Source organism: Galeopterus variegatus, unplaced genomic scaffold, assembly GCF_000696425.1.
Source record: "Galeopterus variegatus unplaced genomic scaffold, G_variegatus-3.0.2 Scaffold254, whole genome shotgun sequence".
Classification (NCBI taxonomy): domain Eukaryota; kingdom Metazoa; phylum Chordata; class Mammalia; order Dermoptera; family Cynocephalidae; genus Galeopterus; species Galeopterus variegatus.
In genome coordinates, this window is record NW_007726365.1 from 21,576 (window position 1) to 42,239 (window position 20,664).

At 34.2% G+C, this 20,664-nt stretch overlaps 1 protein-coding gene across 2 annotated transcripts in view; it reads left to right on the top strand.

Annotated features, from left to right (window-relative positions):
* Nucleotides 1-20,664, top strand: part of SSBP2 (single-stranded DNA binding protein 2) — a 57,378-nt gene that overhangs the window by 21,101 nt on the left and 15,613 nt on the right. For both annotated transcript variants that reach the window (XM_008566605.1, XM_008566606.1), the window contains exons 5-9: nt 3,134-3,169; nt 5,696-5,750; nt 9,419-9,489; nt 11,552-11,630; nt 14,211-14,239. In XM_008566605.1, coding sequence (XP_008564827.1) covers nt 3,134-3,169; nt 5,696-5,750; nt 9,419-9,489; nt 11,552-11,630; nt 14,211-14,239 — 270 coding nt within the window. The remainder of the gene's footprint in view (nt 1-3,133; nt 3,170-5,695; nt 5,751-9,418; nt 9,490-11,551; nt 11,631-14,210; nt 14,240-20,664) is intronic.

The window sequence follows — 20,664 nt, forward strand, 5'->3', positions numbered from 1 at the left end:
CGGGATCACAACCCTCGGTGTCGCACCCGTACCGCGACTGGCAACGGGATCGCAACCCTCGGTGTCGCGCCCGCACCACGCTCAACCAGTGAGCGGACTGGTCTCTATATGGGATCCGAACCCTCGGGGGGAGCGCTGCCGCACTCCCAAGTGCCGCACTCTACCAAGTGCACCACCAGGCTGGCCCCCAAGCTGCTTCTTAAAGGTCTAGTTTGCTTGGCTTTTTATAAGGTATTTTCTCCTGATTTTCATCCAGTCACATTATCCACCCTTTCTCAATTGGTAATATTTTCTGATTACATTCCTGAGCTGCATCCTATTTTTTTTCATTTTGGTGTTTTCATACAGTTTCAAATATCACAAAATCTAGTCAAATCCTAGATCAAGTATTATGTCCAGCACAAAATGGAAATTTATTCAATTGAAGCTGTATCTTTAGTCCTGATCTCTAATAAGTTCTAGACCTATATTTCTAAATGTTTGATGATCAAACCTACCTCAATGCATACTAATGCCTTCAACATATCAGACATTCCCCCAAACCTGCCCCACTTTCCAGATTCCCTATATATAAATGATTAGCAACATCATCCACCCAGTCACGAAGTTGGAAACCTAGGAATTACCTTAATTTCTTCCTTCCTTTGTCTGCCACATCCTGTTTGTCACCAAGCCTTGCTGAGTAATTTGTGAAATGACTCTCAAATTCTCTTACTCCTACTTATGTTCATTAGCATTGTCTACAACTCTTTATCATCTTACTTATTGCAGTAACTTATGTTTATATTCCATGATGCCTCTAGAGTCAATTTACTAAAACATAAATTTGAACATGTCTCTCTAAAACCTGTGACTCTTTATTTACTACAGCATAAATTCATTCATATTCTGAGTATGTGTATGAGTAGCTTTATTGTTTACCACAATCCCCTACAAGTCCCACATTGCAGCAGCCACTTTTTTTTTTCATTACCTCAAAGATTTATCATTTCTTTGTATTGGAAACATTCAAAATCATGTCTTCTAGCTAATTGAAACTATACTTTAAATTGTTAATTATAGTCCTTCTGTTTGTCTTTTTGGTGGGCATCTACTCCCTGTCCCAGCAGCCCAACTCAAGACTATCTTCTATGGACATCCACAGAAGATATATTTCCACCTACATTGTTATATTTTATGTCTTTCACACTAGGCTGTCAGATCCTGCTGGTAACTTTCAAGAGTGAAAGTTCAGTAAAGTATTAGGCATAGGAGCCCAAATGATGATTTTTAATGAGGGCATAGAAGAATAAGTAGAAACAGTGAGTATAAGCCAAAATTGAAGAGCTTAACAGGGCAAAACTGGAAAGAAATTGAACAACTAGATAAGATAACAAAATTTTTAAAAAATACTTAAGAATGCTTATTACATTTAACTGTGTTTGAAGGAGCCATGAGAACGGAGAAATTGAAAGCATAAAAGGAGCAAGGACTTAGGAAAATGGGATGGTCTTCGGGAGGAGCTAGCTTTGGAAACTAAGTTTGATTTTTTTTCTACTTGGGATGAATAGATGAAAATTTAAATCTATGAACAATGGAGTGTTGAGCTGAAAATAAGGGCATAGCAAGAACTTAATGGCTTTAATGTGTGACAGGAGGACAGAATATCCACTCAGGATGCTAATCACCATGAGGGCCAGTTCACGAGTCAATTGTTAAATATTTAGGAATTTTGTGAGCTGATTGTTAAACCATTGGTAGCTTGAAATCTGCCATGTGGGAATATTACACTGCAGAAATTAGTAAACGCTACAAATTCGGGCTTTTTTTCCCTGAAATTTACTGGGTTTACTGATACATCACTAGTAAGCTTCAGGTCTTCCATAAAGTTTGAGCCAAAATGCTTCCAGATATTAGTGAAGACTAGGTGGAAATTGGACAGCATGATTATATTTTGGACCTTGTCAACCTTGTTTTGTATTTGTGGGGAAAATAGAATAATTTAGTCAGGCTCCCACAACTCAGGTCTGGTTGTGGGTGATGCAGCACATATCTTATAAACAAGTTGTGTGGGGGTGGAGTTGGTGCGCATGTGCACCCATGTGTCTTTTTACTTTGTTGTTAATGTGTGTTGTTCAGTTTGTGAAGCAGAAGCTGGCCAGCAGAGAGCTCAAGATTAAAAACAGAGCATGTTTACTTTGCTGGTAGCTGGTCAGTTTTACTTTGGACTTTGTGGGTAGCAGTTGAGTTCTCAGTTTTTATTTGGACTTTGCCAATAGCGGTTGAGTTTCTCTTTGTACTGCTTAGCTCTTGAATGCATGTGTGCTGAATAAAGACTATTCCTACTTCAACCAAGGCACCAAGGCTTCAAGGACCTTTTTGCTAGTTACCTAGCATATAGACCTGTGTGTGAAGGGTTTGTAAACGAGCTCAAGGGGGTCTGTGAACTCCAGACCCAGCCTTAGCTCTACAGTGTTTCTCTCCAGGAAGTCTCTACCCTAAAACAGAAAGTTGGCTAGAAATTGATCAAAGAGATAGAAATTAACAAAGTAGGCTTAAGGATAATGGATTTAAGTTATTGTAGAGAAATAAAATGCTGCAAGTGACATGGAGGAGGGTCAGAGGCAATTAAGTCATAAACTAATAAATAATGAACTAAGTGAACATGGAGGAATTGTAACAAGAGAAGATTCCAGGTGGTATATAGAATAATTTTGGTGAGTGTCATGAGAAATAAAATGTTACGCAAGGGAATTGTTCAGATCTCTGTGCAGAGTTCTAAGATGTGGTCATTCTCTGTTTTTTAGCTGTTCAAATATATTTTTCTCCTTACAAAATAAGTCATTAGTATCAAGCAGTGGGTACAACTGACCTGAAACAAATATAACTTGAAACTGTAATTCCATCTAAATTCCTGTTGACTAAAATCCACCTTCTTTTTTGTAAATCCAAGATAATATTGCAGAAATTAAGTTTTCTAGCACTTAAACAGATATAAATTCCTTTATTCTTTACTATCCTTTGCTATCCATTGTTAAACCATTGGTAGCTTGGAAAACTTGATGAAAGTCATGAAATGGATTCACTTTAGGTCAGTCTCCATGTTGCCACATGAATCAAAATATTTCTTTTTGTCCTGTTTATTATGTTCCAGATACCATACTCCTCAGCATCTCCTGGGAATTATGTAGTAAGTACATTTTGGGTTTGTTTGCTCGTAAGAATTGATGTTACATTTTATTGGGCAATGAAATAGTTGTCCAGATGTTAAGAAGAGCCCCTGTGTATTGGCCAAGAAGTGAACATCTTGAGTGGTTTCATCTGCCAACCTCAGTACATATGTTGATGTTCATTAGAGAAACAGTTATCAATCTGTCTGGAATTGCCCTGAGTACTGTTTTACTTTAGCATATGTTTCTGAAAACCAGTACAGTACATTCTGTCCAATCATGAAGAGAGTCATCCCCAGTTACACAATGAAATGTTCAAATTTGCAGTTCTCCAGGAAAATAATCTACACCCTGTCCCCAACCGTATGTAACACACACAAAGTCTAAAAAGACATTAAACTTTCTCCCAATCACAAAGTGAATCAGACAACAGAATAATCACTAGTAATCTGGAGAGATCTTTTAGTTTTTTATCATTCTTAGAAATTGAGGACACTTATTTTTCTTCTTAATATTTAGTACATATTAAAATTTTCCAGTACAGCCATGCACTGCATAATGACGTTTTGGTCAATGATGGGCCACATATACTACAGTGGTCCCATAAGATTATAATGGAGCTGAAAAATTCCTGTTGCCTAGTAACATCGTAGCCATCATAGTGCAACATATTACTCAGGTTTGTGGTGGTGCTGATATAAACAAACCTACTACAAAATATGTTGACAAGGAGTTCCTAGTTTATCCACGGGATGACCTTTCTAAACGTAGTTTATACCTTTAAGAGAAATCCAAGCATTTGACACATTAGGTCTGACCCCAAGTGAAAGGGTTACTGTATACTTCAGAATTCTTACATTTTAAAATGGTTCCCACCCATCCCTGTAGCAAAATAATAGTTAATAACAGTTAGCTAACACTCATTCAGTTCTTTCTGCGTGTCAGGCACAATCCTACCTGTAATTTAATTTTCATAACTTTGAGGGGGTGGTATTATTCTAATCCCCATTTAACAGATGAGGAAAATGAGGCACATAATAGAAACTTAGTAACATAATTATGCAACACTCATAATTATGCCCACACTCATGCAACTAGTGGCCAGTGTAGATAATGGGAAAATTCATTGCTATTCCCTTCTATAATACACTTTTACACAATGACAAAATCCTCTTAATGACACATTTTTCAAAACATACTCCCATTGTTAAGCAATGCATGACTGTAATTCGCACAGCCATGAAGTCAAATTGACAAGTTTTATATGATCTCTTGAATTTACAAATGACCTTTTAACCATGATCTTTGCCACATCTCAGGGCCACCATAGAAGATAATTTGTTATCATATTTAGGGGAAAATTCCTAACAGAGAATCAAGGATAAAATGGTAAAAAGAGAAATCTTTCCTAAAGAAATTTTCAGAGGTGGTTGCTAACTGGTGTGGGAAAAAGGAGTGCATAAGAATAAAATCAATGAACCTTTTACCCTCCATGGAAATAGTGTTTTAGTAACAGTGAAAAGCACACACTGCTTTGGACCTGTGAGTTTAGTCCTATATACTGTACAAACTAAGAAAAGTCTAACTTTCTTCACATTTTCTATGAAACAAAAATGAAAGTAAGAAAATTTGGGTCAAACCTATTTTTTAGTCACTTAAGAATAAACCTGATATATAGTTTTATGAAATTATAGATTTATTATGGAAATTTAAGTTGTTTATTAATAGCAAATACATGTGTTATTTGAGATAATTAGTAGGCTGTGTCTGTACACTTAGAATGAAATGAAAATTTGGCCTCTTAAGTATTAATTTGATCACTGTACATAGAGCATTTGAAAAATTCTAAAATTCACTGCCTAAATTTTCTATTTTGGTTGTCTGAAATAATTGAATTAGATTTAGAATTAGCTAACCTCCATTTCAGTTTGATTGTGTAGTTGCAGCCTTAGTCATCCATAGCAGTAGTCAACATTGCCTCTCATTTCTGATTGATGTGATAGCTGAAGGTACAGTGCTCCAAAAGTGTTATAATTGATGTTGACTGAAGAAAGAAATCACATCAATGTATTTTTTAAAAATATGAATATGTAAGCAAATATCTTTTGGTTTTTAAAGATGTTCTCTAAGAAAATCTCCTCTTGGTTTCCTATGAAAACCAGTGATACAAAATGTAAGAAAATTACAGTAAACTAAATCAGAAATACATATAATATTCCTATTTTACGAATTTTTAAAGGCCCTATTAAATGGTTTCTCCTTAAACTCACTATACCTGATGTGATTAAGTCATGAATAATAAATCAGTGTTGCAGGCTTATTGTTTTTGGAAACTTGTCAAAACAATCTCAACACATTTAAGCTAAATTATGTTTTGCATAATATTGAAATGATTGTTCATTCAAAGAAAATAAATTACAGAGAAAACAAATTTATTCTTTTCACATTGGAATATTGTAGAGATAAGTCTAAACTTTCTTCTGTTTTTTTCTTATATTGTTTAATGAAATGCCTTATTTTTACTGAAATTTTGTATAATTATTTAGGGTCCTCCAGGAGGTGGAGGGCCACCAGGAACACCCATCATGCCTAGTCCAGCAGGTATTGTAATCAAGTTAGCCACATGGACATTTGATTATTAGAATAAAATCACAAAATATAGAAATTGTTTGTGAAATAAAGTTAGTGGTATTCATTATCTCATGATGGTTAAAGAAGTAGAGTAGAGGTACCAGATAGGAAGAAATAGTGTTCTTAAATAACTATTGTCCAGTTACTTAAGCATTTAGAAAATTCCTGTTCTGTGGGTAGCATTTAATCAGGATGAAAACTGTGTTGGTTTTGTATTAAATGCCCAGGAATTTATCTAACTTAAAGATTCCTTGAGAATGAGAAAAAGATTCAAATCTCACAACTTAGAAAAATTCTTTATAAGTAAAACTTGAAATACATGGAACCATTAGATTTAAAATAGCAAATCAGACCCACCACATCTATCATCTTTCTAAGATGGCTATAGATGCACTAACAGTATTATTTACCCTACATGTCTATCAGTGTTTATTAGTTGCTAATAAGTTTACTATATAGTGGGAAAGGCTTATTGTTTAATCTTCTAAATGAAATATATTTCAATATTTTTGTAATTATTTTATGTAATTATTTTAGATATCTTTATCCTTTCTTATTGAGACTTTAATACAGACTGTTAAATGTGTCTTGGAAATTCTAATGGTGGGAGCTTAAATTGACCTTCCTATAAAGTGCTCTGGTAAACATGTATTAAGAGTCATGAAAAGGTTCATTCCATTTGACTCTAGAATCATAATATTAGAAATGATTAGAGGTACAACCCAAGATTTATGTAGAGGGATGTTCATTTGTCATACTCAATAGAGAAATAGTAGACCCAACCTTCATACCTAATCCAATTATAGTGAAATTATTAAATGAATTTTGTGGCATATGATGGAATATGATGTCGCCGTTAAAATTATTATCAAAGAATTTTTAATGACATGGAAAAATAAATGCTCATATTTCAATACAACATAATCACAATTTTATTTTAAAGTGTATGTAACATAGAAATCTAGAAAGTAGGAAACAAAGAAGGAGGCTAATCACCTTATTAGTAACTTCTGGGTGATAAAATAGATGGAAGTTTTTGTAATTAGAAATAATTTTTAATTATGCTTCACTGTTAAATTCATATGATCTTAACTGGTTTGATAAAATCTAAGACCTATGGAAGCTTGAAATTCAGTATCATTAATCATACCAATAAATAATAACTTTTAAGTTTTGGACCTTTAATTATACAAAGCATAAATTTGATAATTAATACAAAATTTTACTTTGCTTCACTAACTCTTTGGACTATATTCCTAATTATTTTCCAATGAAGGTCCCCAAAGCACTTTCACTGGAAATGAAACGGACTTCATTGAAGATAGAATTATATGAACTGATCATATTGCCCCCATTTACATTCTTATATGGTGAAGTTGATGTTTAATTTATGGAGATAGCATGTGATTAATAAACAATACAGTATAAAACTAAAAGAAAATTTTGGAGCAATACTACACATTGTACATGATAAATAATCTTATATTTCTTCCTTTCAAGCCAGAAATTGCCACCAGCATATCATCCTAGCCTTTTTGTATACTCTGTTATATACTCATTATTACAGTCACTACTCTAATATTAAGTCAACACCACCCCCAACCCCCAAAAAATAGGTGCCAGAAGATCCAGTTTATGGCAAAGCTTTTCTGTTTATAAAAGAAGTCAGACATTTCCTAGAAAATACCAATCTTCTTCCCTCAATTTTTTTTCAAATGAAATTATATTCTTGATTAGTCTTAAAAATGATAAAAAAAAAATTTCTGCATATTTAAAATATACAGCCCATTTTCCTTTCACCAAAAGTAAGGCTAATACAGTTGAAAAATCATTTGAAGTTTTCCTGTGTTTAAAAAGCAATTGAAGACTTTTGAAAGATAACTTTGTGTGTGGTGGAGTTTATTCCATTAGCAAAATCTAAGTTAGCAGATATTTATTGTCTGTATTACACAAGATGAGTAAGACATGGTTCCTTTCCTTCTCTCAGTGAGCTTATTATATCCTAGTTGGAAGCAGGAGGGAAGAATAAGACAAATAAAATATTAGCTATAATGTAAGGCAGCATTTAGTGGTGAGGGAACACTCATGCACTTGCAAGTATCAGAAAAAAACCTTCATGGAAGAGACAACATTTGATATTGGCCTTGAATAGTGAGTAGCATTTCAGCAGGTGGAATTTGGGAGAAGATGCTTGAGGAAGAAAGAACAAAATATGAAGGTGGGAAAGGTTGGTCATATGCAGAAGGAACAAGAAGCCTGGGTTGGCAGGACTATACCATACGTAAGGATGTAAAGAGAGTTAAGGCCACAAACATAGGTTGGGACCTTAGCATAAACAAATAGGGTGTCAACCTGAGGTGGGGATTTCAGCTTTTTCAACATTGTGATGTTTTCATTTAGAAGTAAAAAATAATATTTAGATTTATGGATCACTGGCAAACAACCAATAAATGACGTCACACCTACTCTATGTGATGCACAGTAAAATAATAATCAACTTATTAATGTCTAATAAGTAATCACATAGTCAGAGGAAAAGTAATTGCCCATTTCCCTCTCTGTGGTGACTGCCATGAGAAAACAAGTGATTTTACCTCTGTCTTGAATCAGTACAAACATGTAAAACACATCTTTTTTCAAAAGAGAGGCTTATTACATTACACTTAAGAAACTGTATAATTGTGAAAAATAGAAAACCATATTTTATAATTGATACTTTCTCAGTGTAAAATATTTAGTTTTTCATTGTGGGTTCTATATTATAAAAGCACATATTTTCAGAGACTTAATTAAAATTAGTTAATAGACATGAAATATAAATTTTAATAGTACTATGAAATGTTACATATATTTATATGGATATGCACTACAGTTATTTTTATTATAACAAATCAAGAATAAAATGTGTGAAAAAATTTTTATCAAAAGTTGTGCTGGAGGAAGCTGGTTTTTTCTTTAAGCAAGAACATTTTTCATTCCAATTGTATGGTCTTGTTCTAATTGCTTTTTTTTTTTGGAATTAAGCCAGGATATTTCTCCAGCTTTTACTAATTATTAGCTAGAAAGCTATTTTTTAAATTTGTGTATAGAAAACCTAAGGAAATTATGAAAACTGAAAAGCTACTGAATCTGAATTTTAAGAGATTTTTGTTACATGTATACATATAATTGCTTAAAAAAGTCAAAAAGTATCCATGTCTTTTAAAAAAGAAAAACCTTATTGTAATTTTTTAGATTTTTAAAGTAATGCTCTTTTGACCTGAATTATTAAAGTGATTATTGCTATTATATACCCAATTTATGATCTCAGAATGATAATTTTGGGGTCAGAAAGTTACTGCCAGGTATTTGTTTGTGAACATTAGCAGCTATTAATATGTATTTATCCATATCATCTTTGATTATAGCTTTGTGGTGGTCTTTTGACCTGAATTATTAAAGTGATTATTGCTATTATATACCCAATTTATGATCTCAGAACGATAATTTTGGGGTCAGAAAGTTACTGCCAGGTATTTGTTTGTGAACATTAGCAGCTATTAATATGTATTTATCCGTATCATCTTTGATTATAGCTTTGTGGTGGTTTGGGTGTACATTATAAAGAAAAATATTAATTAAGTAATATTTTGTTTCAGATTCAACCAACTCTGGAGATAACATGTATACTTTAATGAATGCAGTACCTCCTGGACCTAACAGACCTAATGTAAATATGAATTTTTTAAATTTTTGGAATGTATTTGAAGACTTTCAAACTCTAAGTGCATTCTATTTCCTGGATATTATTTAAACTTTATATTTTATTGTCCGGGAGCTTATTGGGTATCAGAAAAATCTAATACTTTCTATGTTCTGGTTTGAGAAAACAATGCGTAACATGTATAACAGATTTTATATCAATATAAATTAAATGTAAAACCAAACCTAATCAATTATAAAATGTTGATGTCTCACCTTATTTTTTCTCAAATACTTAATGATTAATACTGACTCTGAAAATAACAGGTTATATATATATAATCATTTATGTTAACCTTGTTTTTAGGATCACTAAGTTTTCTTCATTGTGTTTTTTTTTAATCGTAAAAAACTTGGAAATAAATTAGGAAGTTGTATATGCTTGTTTTTCTTTAGGTTATGAAATCTTCTAGAGTTTAAATATGGAATTGATACAGTTACACAGGAAGAATTGGGGTTTTCTTAATAGAGTATTGTCATGACTTTTCCACAAAAGCTCACAGGAAAATATTTTATTTATTTATAAGGTCTACAGGTTAACAAAAATATTTATAAAAGATTATGGTTAATACACATGTACGTATGTATGAATATATAGGGTAGCTGAGATTAAAGAAAAATCAGATGATATATATGTTATGTGCTAAACTGACCAAACATACATACATACAGTCTTAGTGTCTTTTAAAACACTGTGGGGGCCAGATAAAAGGGCCAGACCAAATAAGCTCACGATTATTGAGCTTACCAGCACCAGTTTCTCAGCCCAGATCTAAACTATGCTTTTGAATAAAGCTGAATAACAACAGTAAGTTCAAAGTCAATCTCTTTGACTTATCAATGAGGCGTGTATATTCCAAGTCGTTTGCTGAAAGTCAATCCTTGTGCTTTCAGATTCTCAATTTTATACAACAAAATTGGCATTCTCCTGGGAAAATTTATAAGCATGAAGTATGTATGCTCACAGTGATGGAAGGCCATCTTATTTCCACACAGAGGTGGTGGTATACAAGGTTGTCTGCTGAAGGCAGTTTTTTCGCCCAAAGCCTTCATGATTAGTAACCACCACAACCCAATCTACACATACACACACATCACATTCAATATTCTGCACTATACAACATGGAAGAAATGATTTTGACATGGGAAATTTTAAACAAAAGTATGTTCAGTAGGCTGTCTTAACAGTAAACATGAGGCAATTATAGATGACTTGTCTTCAAACTGCGCTCCAGGTTTCCTCAGAAGCATTTTAGGGAGATGAAGGGAAGACTGAATGGACAGGCCTTGGGCTCTCTATCACCAGCTCTATCTTAGCACATCTGTTCACATCTGTTTTGTGCCAGGCTTCCAATGTAAGATTTTACTTGAAAGTAAAAGAAAAGAAAAAGAATTCCACTGCTTTAAAAAATGTTAAATAGAACTGCTGTAGAATCTCTAATTGTATTGAACTGACATAGTTGAGACTGCCAAGAATTAGCTATCAAGAATTCAGCTATCCCCAAGGAGCTAAAAGTATTTAACCTATAAGATAAAATTATTTATTATGTCCATTTGAGCACAGATAGATTGATTGTCTGCTAAGAAAAATATTAATATTGGCATAATGATGTTGAATTATTCTTATTAATAAGCCAATACCTTTAGCAGTTTCTTAAGTACTACCTTTGGTTTACAATACAAAATTGTCAGTATGATAGGAGAGAATGCTTATCACCTCATTTGCACTAGAATGTGTTTGCTTTCTATTTGAGAATATCTGAAGAAGAAAAATTTGAACATAAATGAGGATTAGCCTGAACATCCAGACATCCAGAACATTGAGAACATTGAGAAGATGAGATAAGTGGGACAGTCAATTAGAGAATCCACAAGGCTGAAAAAAAAATAGAGTAAAAAATCTCCATAACTTGAAAATGAAAAAATAAGTTGTGGCGGTGTCTTTGTAATGTTAAAGATAGATATTGTAACATTGAGATAGACAGTTGTTTTTAATGTGATCATAGTCATTTTCTTCATTCTTTAAATAGTTTCCAATGGGCCCTGGGTCAGATGGTCCCATGGGTGGATTAGGAGGAATGGAGTCACATCACATGAATGGCTCTTTAGGTAAGGATTTAAAATTTGATGTTTAGAATAAATTCAAGACAAAACCTTAATTCTACATAGTGGATATTGTGGTTTGCAAAGTTCTTCCTATCTAGCTACTCATTTTGAAATGCTTCAAATTTTATCTGAGACTGATAGTTTAATCTACAGTGTATTGGTTGTGATAACTGGAGATCATTTGAAAATTAGAAGAGTGAGAATTGTTCTAACCTAGCTCATATTCACAGGTATTGACATTACCCTATCAAAGTCTGAGTGTTTTATGATAAAAGTAGACATTGCTGCTTTGGGCATGTATCATGCATGCCTCACCTGGAAGACTGCTGTATTCTCCCAGCTGGTTTCTTTCTCTCCAGAGGTCAATACAGTCTCAGGAACTTCAGTTCTCTGAAAGAATTTCTTGATTTTGTTTTTGTATTTTAACATCTGTCTTTTTAAAAATAAAATTGGTAATCATGTTTTGGATGAGAGAACACTGCCTACATTATCTTCCTGATAACGCTTATTTCAAGTATGTAACTAATGGTTGAAAACATACTTCATAAATGATGCTTTCTTACCAAATAAAGCCAAATATCTTCAAGGTGAATAAAAATTTTTGGTTGCGATCCGTTGCCGGACACGGAACAAAAAGACAAAAGACAAAAAAAAAAAAAATAAATAAATAAAATAAAATAAAATAAAATAAAATAAAATAAAATTGGTAATCATGTTTTGGATGAGAGAACACTGCCTACATTATCTTCCTGATAACGCTTATTTCAAGTATGTAACTAATGGTTGAAAACATACTTCATAAATGATGCTTTCTTACCAAATAAAGCCAAATATCTTCAAGGTGAATAAAAATTTTTGCAATACTGAGAAATAGAGACAAGTGGTACAAAATTGACTAGGACACATAGCACATTATATTTATAGGCAGGCTAAATGCAAAGCCAAAAAAAAATTTTATGTTTGTATACATTTGAGTAACATGACCGTGAACTATTCTAAAAGTGGACAATGGGGGCTGGAGTGTTGGGCTAATATTTTCATTTGGACAGGGTCCATCTTTTACTTAAGTTGAAGAAACTGTGCCCCGTGAGTAATTTAGGCTATATATATAGATTTCACCTCCCCTCCCAAAGTCAGGAAATGCCTCCCTCTGATACTTTGAAAATCTGCGTGACTTCAGTAACGAAGAAAACTTAGCAAATTATTTGCAACACATTGATAGATTTTTTTGCTTTTAAGAATACATACTTATTTTGCCCAGATTTCAGAGTCTTGATTTGCAATGTTTAATTACAGTAGCCAGTAGCCATGTGTGACTATTTAATTTTAAATTAAATAAAATTTAAAATTCAGTTCTTCACTTGCACTGCCATGCATCAGGTGTGCAAAAGCCACATGTAGCTAATGTCTACCTTAATGGACATCACAGAGAAACATTTCCATTATCACTTAAAGTTCTGTTGGACAGCACCATTCTAGAATTTAATTTTCCAACTTATTGCAAAATAATTCACTTTCCAGTCTTTTCTTTTCTAGAATTATTCACAAAAGATGACATTTGGTTTAAAAGGCTCTCAATCATATTATTCACTAGAATAGAAGTTTCACATATGCTTGACATCTGGCTTATTTCTATGCTGAATATTATTGTACTTATTTATATGTATACATAATTGCATATATGCATTCAGTATTTAACAATTTGTTGTCTGTTTATTTACAAATTTATCATGTTAATAATCCCTTACTTTATTTGTGATGTTGACTGAGTGCTGTGCTATTAAAATCTTATAACTATTTTTATGCTAGGAAAATTAATTGTTAGAAATAAAATAGTTTAAAATAAAGTTAATATTATGGCAAAGATCTGATTATTGCTGTTACCTAGTGTACAATTCCATTTCTTTTTTTTTTTTTTAATTTTTATTTTGTCAATCATTTGAGTGCGGTGCAGGCGACAATTCCATTTCTTACATAAGAAATTAATATTGATTGTTCATTTCTCCCAAGAATAAAAATAAAAATATAATATTGTATTTTGAAGAGATGATTTTTTAATATATTACCATGAATATTGATTGCTTTCAATTTTTTAATATTGTTAGGAATACTTTGCATTTGAGCATTATAGTAAAATATGGTCCGAGTATTGTCAAATATTGTAGGAATGTCCATTGTATATTTTATCAGATTTACAGCAGCATTTCAGAAAATATATAGAGGTTTATATCTCTTATATATTGTGTATACATTTTAAAAATTTTAATTGCATAGGATATATAAATGATCTCTCTAATATTTCACTTTCAGGAATCTATGACAACAGTGGTTTTCTTCATTCTGCCATTAAAAAAAAAATAGATGATTGGAAACTAAATGTAGAATTCCTTGCATTTACCCTCAGATGATACCAATTCACCATACAGTATATAAAAGAAAAGGAATCTTTTAAGATTCCAAAACTCAAGAGATGTACTCTGGAAAATACATGTAGTGTACTGCATTTATTTAAATTAAAGGAGTATTTAATTTATAAGTGAAATCTTAACCTAATAAAGGCTTTCTTTTCTTATTTTGCTTAAGGCTCAGGAGATATGGACAGTATTTCCAAGGTGAGTACTGTATATTCTCTATGTTGTTTTTAATCTATATTTTATTCCACATGGAACTCTCATTAAAATTATTAGAGTAATCTTACGAATTTTGCTCTTGAACAAGAGTTTGCAAGTAGAAGTTCAAGTACAGTTAATTGGAAATTTAAAAATATTTTTAAAAAAATTTTTTTGTTGTAACATAGTTGAGTGTACATATCTCTGGACTACAGAGTTGAATATCAATGCCTGTGTGTAACATGTGATGCTCAAATATGAATAATTAGTATATTCAACATTATACAATGTAATCATTTTTCATGGCCCTTTACAATCCCTCCCTTACCCCTGTTCTCTCCATGGAAATCAAAATATTAATGTATGCAATCTGTTGGAAAGGGTAAAATGAGTCTTTTAAGAGTGTTCCTAAACATATTAAGATTTATTTAGAGAACATACTATACATTACTAATTGGCACCCAAGTAATAGCCCATTTAATCACATTATGATGTTACATATTTATAAAACAAATTGGCAGAGTTTAGATGATATTTTGAAAATGTAAAGATGTATTAGGCAGTTTTCTTTTGCTTATAACATAGTACTGAAACTGGGTAATGTATAAGAAAAGAGGTTATTTCTTACAGTTTTGGAGACTGGAAAGTCCAAGGTTTGAGGGGCACATATGGTAAGGGCTTTCTTCTTGGTGGGAACTCTCTACAATGTCCGGTGGCAGTGCAAGGTATCATATAGCAAGGAATGAGCAATAGCATGCTAACAAGCTTCTTCCTCTCCTTATAAAGCTCCTAGTGTCACTTCTATGACAACATATGAATCCATTAACCCGTTAATCCATGAATGGATTAATCCACCCATGAGCACTTGGCCATCGTGCTCTGATTACCTCTTACAGGCCTCATTTTTCAAATACCATATTGGGGATTAAGCTTCAACATGAGCTTGGGGGGACATTCAAGCCACAGCATTCTGCCCTGGTCCCCCAAAGCTCATGTCCTTCCCACATACAGATACATTCATTCCATCCCAGTAATCCCAAAGTCTTAACTCATTCTAGTACCAGTTCAAAAGTCCAAAGTTCAGTCTCATATATGAGCCTGTGAGATAAAAACAAGTTACCAACTTCCAAAACATAATAGTGGGATAGTCATAAGACAGATATTCTCATTCCAAAAGGGAGAAATAAGCCAAAAGGAAGGGATAACATGTCCTAAGCAAGTTCAAAACCCAACAGAGTAGGCATTAAGTCTTAAACCTAGAGAATAGTCTTCCTTGACTTTATATCCAGCATCCTCTGCACTCGTGTGGGGGTGAAGTCCCCAAGTCCTCTGGCAGCCCCACCCCTATGGCTCTCCTGGGCTCAGCCCCTGCTTCACCTCTCCCAGGCTGGCATTGCACTCTCATAGCTCTACAGTTCTCAAGTCCTAGTGGTGGTCCCGTTCCCACAGCTTCACCAGGCATGAGTCTTGTGGGGGTTCTCTACTGCAACTCCAACCACACATTTCCACTCAACATGGCTCTAATGGAGGCTCTCTGGTACTCTGCACCTGTGACAGATCTCTTTCTGGGCCTATCTAGCTTTTCCATGCATTCTTTGAAATCTTGATGGAGGTCACTATGCCTTCACAGCACTTTCATTCTGCAAGCTTGCAGACTTAACACCACATGGACACCACCAAGGCTTTCAGCTCGTATCTTCTGAAGTAAATGGTCCAGAAGCTCCTGGAGCCAATGTAGCCACAGCTGGAACAGCCAAAGCAGCTGGGATGTGTGACCTGGACAGGATCCAGAGGTGGCCCATGGAGTGCATCAGTCCTGTTCCTTGAAACCATCTGTCTTTCCAGGCCTCTAGGCCTATGGTGGGAGAGGCAGGCTTGAAGATCTCTGAAATGCCTTCAGGATCTTTCTTCCATTCTCTTAGTGATCTCTTCTCTTCATACTAATCTCGTTAGCAATCTAATAATAATCTGTGGTTGCTCAGCAGCAGCCTTCGAATCTCTCCCAAACATGACTTTTCCCTCCTTACGTAGGCAGGCTGTGAATTTCCCAAATTTTTACATTCTCCTTCCCCCTTAATTGTAAATTCTGTCTTTGCATCATGCCTTTGCTGCTGCAATTCAGTGTAAGTTGTTAGAAGTAGACACACAGCTGTCTGAATGCTTTGTTGGTTAGGTATTTCTTCATCCAGGTATTCTACTTCATTACTCTTAAATTCTGCTTTTCATAAAGCCTTCAGGCATGGACACAATCCAGCCAAGTTCTTTGCAACTATATAATAAGGGTGACCTTTGCTCCAATTTCCAATAAGCTCCTTCTCAATTCCATCCGAGACCTCCTCAGAATGGACTTTATCATACACATTTCTATCAGCATTCTGGTCACCACCCCTTAACCAATCTCTAAGAATTTCCAAAATTCTCCTAGTCTTCTTGTCACCTAAGCCCTCACCAGAGTCTAGGCTTTTTCTATCCTGTTCCTCCAAATTCTTCTAGCCTCTTCCTATTACCTAGTTCCAAAACCACTTCCACATTATCAGGTGTTGGTTATCAGCAACACCCCACTTCTCAATACCAATTCTGTATTGGTTAGTTTTCTGTTATTTAGAACAGAGTACCTGAAACTGGGTAATGTATTAAAAAAGAGGTTTATTTCTTGCAGTTTTGGAGGCTAGGAAGTCTGAGGTATGGGGGCACATCTGGTGAGGGCTTTCTTCTTGGTGGAAACTCTCTACAGAGTCCCTTGATGATACAGAGTATCACATACCAAGCACTGAGCAAGAGTGTGCTACCATGGTGCTTCCTCTTCTCATAAACCCCTAGTGCCACTCCCATTATAATGCATTAATTCATGAATGGATTAACCAGCACATAGCCATTATAGTCCAATCACGTCTTAAATGACCCACCTTTCAAACACTATATTGGGGATTAAGCTCCAACATGAGTTGGGGTACATTCAGATCATAGCAGATTCTAAAGCAACATGAGAAGAGGTAAATTTGAAAATGAAAAGTGGCTATTATACATCATAAGAGCATTGTATTTACACAATCAGCTGGTCTTTCAAACCTTAGCTAATCAGTGTTGATAACTGCAATCATTATTCTAGTTCCCAAAATAGAGTAATAAAACAGAGGAAAATTATATTAGCACAAGTAGGAAAGTGAGCCTTCCAATACTATGTGTCCACATTTTTCCTCTGGTTTGAGGCACTAAGAAGGATAAGACATCAGTTTGAGAAGAACTCCAATCAGAGCAACTTGAATTCTAAAGTTGAAGCAAGAACAAACATCAAATTTATGGTGAAACTTGGGTGGAAGAATGGTGAAATCATTGATGGTTTACAAAAAGTTTATTGAGACACTACCCCAAAGAAATCAGCAGTTTACAAAGGGATAACTCATTTTAAGAAGGGACAAGGCAATACTGAAGATGAAACATGCAGCAGCAGACCATCCACATCAATTTGCAAGGAAAAATTTAACCTTGTTTTTGCCCTAATTGCTAAGGACCAACAACTAACAGCAGAAACAGTAGCCAGCACCATAGACATCTCAGTTCATTCAGCTTTCACAATTCGGACTGGAAAATTTAAATTGAGCAAACTTTCCATTCAATGGGTGCCAAAACTGTTGCCCCCACATTAGGGGCAGACAAGAGTAGAGCTTTCAATGAAATTTTTAAACAAGCGACATCAAGATCTGGAAGCATTTATTCAAAGGACTGTAGCAGGAGATGAAACATGGCTTTACCAGTGTGATCCCGAAGACAAAGCACAATCAAAGCCATGGCTACCAAGAGGTGGACATGGTCCTTTATTAAAGCAAATGCAGACCAATTAAGAGCAAAAGTCATGGAAAAAGTTTTTCAGAATGCTTAAGGCATTTTGCTTGTTGACTTTCCGGAGGGCAAAGAATGATAACATCTGCTTATTATGAGAGTGTTTTGAGAAAGCCAAAGCTTTAGCAGAAAAACACCCAGGAAAGCTTCACCAAAGCGGCTTTCTCCACCACAACAGAGCTCCTGCTCATTTCTGTCATCAGCGAGGGCAATTTTGCAAGAATTTCAATGAGAAATCATTAGGAATCCACTTTACATTAAGTGAGATAAGAAATGTAACCAATGTGCCTAATGTAGCTAAAAGTAATCTCTCCTTATATTCTTTTGCGCTAATTTCCTAATTATGTGCTCAGTCGATGTTGACCAACCTACACCCTTTTTGTGCACCATATTCTTGCCTTGATGATCAATCCTACTGGAGATGACACACAAATGTAGCAATAGTTAAATGAAGCATGCACACAGTTTATTGTCACCCATCCCCATAACCTGTTCTGGACGGGTTTTGGTACCACTGTCTTAGCTGTTCCTCAGATGCCATTATTGAGTGTGCTCATTAGCCTATGTCTTCATCTTGTCACTCAGTGATCATGGACAGCACAGTTTCCATAAGACTCCATATTGAGGAACTTTTGTTATTTTCACAACATTTTGCAGAGATTAAATTTAAATTCAGGTAAAAAAAAAATTTTGTCCTGGCACATCAAGGTTTTCAAATGTGGTCTACTGAGCAGGATAGGAATAGGTTCCAGAGTTCCGATATTACCTCAGTTTTGTGTGTTGAATATGTCCTTTTAATCTTCTTCTCAACGTCCTTATATACTCACACCCCCATCACCCAAAAAAAGAGTAATGCTGAGCCACCATGCTATGAAGAGATTTCAGGGAAAACAGAAATAATAACACTAGAAGTGTTTTGTAAATATTTAAATATTTACAATACTATCTTACTTTCAAATTCTAAATATTTAAAAATCAATACTTGGAGTCAGGAATCAGATTTGAAGTTAGTGAAACTTTCATAATTATAAATCAAGAAATGATATGTGGCAAAAGTACAGCAGAGATTTAAAGCACCCCAACTCAGTCAGAGATACACTGTTCGCTTCAAGGTACCTCATGTGCTACTGGGGTGTGAATGTTACACAAGAATGGAGAGGGCTCATTTGTACATTTATTTGACTGTGTTAAAGTATGCAGTTCCCAAGTGCATCCTCGAATTTCTTTTTATGTATGTTAGATTATTTTTTTATTCTGATATTGCCAATTTCTCCATTATGTGTAAAATGACAGAAATCTGCCTTTATCAAGAGGATTTATAGACTTTGGTAAATCTTACAATATTTTTTTTATTTTTTTATTTTTATTGTTTTTATTTTTTTTCTCTTAATTTTATTTTGTCGATATACAATGAGGTTGATTATTGTGGCCCATTACCGAAACCCCCCTCCCTCCTCCCTCTCCCCGCTTGTCGTATCAACTTCAAGGAATTGTAGTTGTTAAGTCTTCTTCCCCCCCCCCCCGTCTGTGTGTGTGTGTGTGTGTGTGTGTGTGTGTGAATTTATTTATTTATTTTTAGCTCCCACCAATAAGTGAGAACATGTGGTATTTCTCTTTCTGTGCCTGACTTGTTTCACTTAATACAATATTTTTTATAAATCATTTTCTTTTTGAGCTAAATCAACATTGAGCGCCGCCGCGCTTCCCAAGCAGCGCACTGTAGCAGTGCGCCACCGGGCCGGCCCATCATTCCTGCTTTTAAAGCACAGTTTCTTATTTAATTAATAACTTTAATAATGAATAAATTCTTAGGGAGCACACTTAGTTAAATTTTACTTAATTTTTTTCAGGAAATCAGATTATCTATATTCATTTCAAAGTACAGTTGCTTTCCTATATACTTGGGTAACATTTTCAGAGAAAAATTTATCCAAAAAAATGAATTTTCTTTATGCTATTAAAGTATGATTCTTGAGCCCTTGGGGTTCATTGACATACAGAGCTCCTATGGACTTCAGAGGATCCTTGTTCTCACATCCTCCCCATGGGGTGCATAGCAAGACAAGATACAGACTGTATTTCCACCAGCTCATCTACCTGTCTCTGCTTCACAGTTTAACCATATTCTTAAAAAGTACATATTCTTCTGGGAATAACTCATTCATAAAATTTTAATGTTTATGATATAACTTGTTTTAGTTAAGTCAAAATCCTCTGAGCAATTTTCTTTTAAAAAATCTAAACATTTATTCCAAAACAGAATATAAAATAGCAATGGCTTAGGGGAAAAAATCTAAAATCTCTCTTCCTTTGAAATAACAAATAAAAATGTTTAACCTTGAAGATTTTTTTACAAGTCAATAAATTGGGCCTTGAAAGAGTCCTCTCAGTCACCATTGTAATACTATATAAAAATGTATTATATGCCAGGAAATAAAAATGTTTAACCTTGAAGATTTTTTTACAAGTCAATAAATTGGGCCTTGAAAGAGTTCTCTCAGTCACCATTGTAATACTATATAAAAATGTATTATATGCCAGTGCCATTCTATATTTTCTATTGATGTGGAGTATCATATATCCTGACA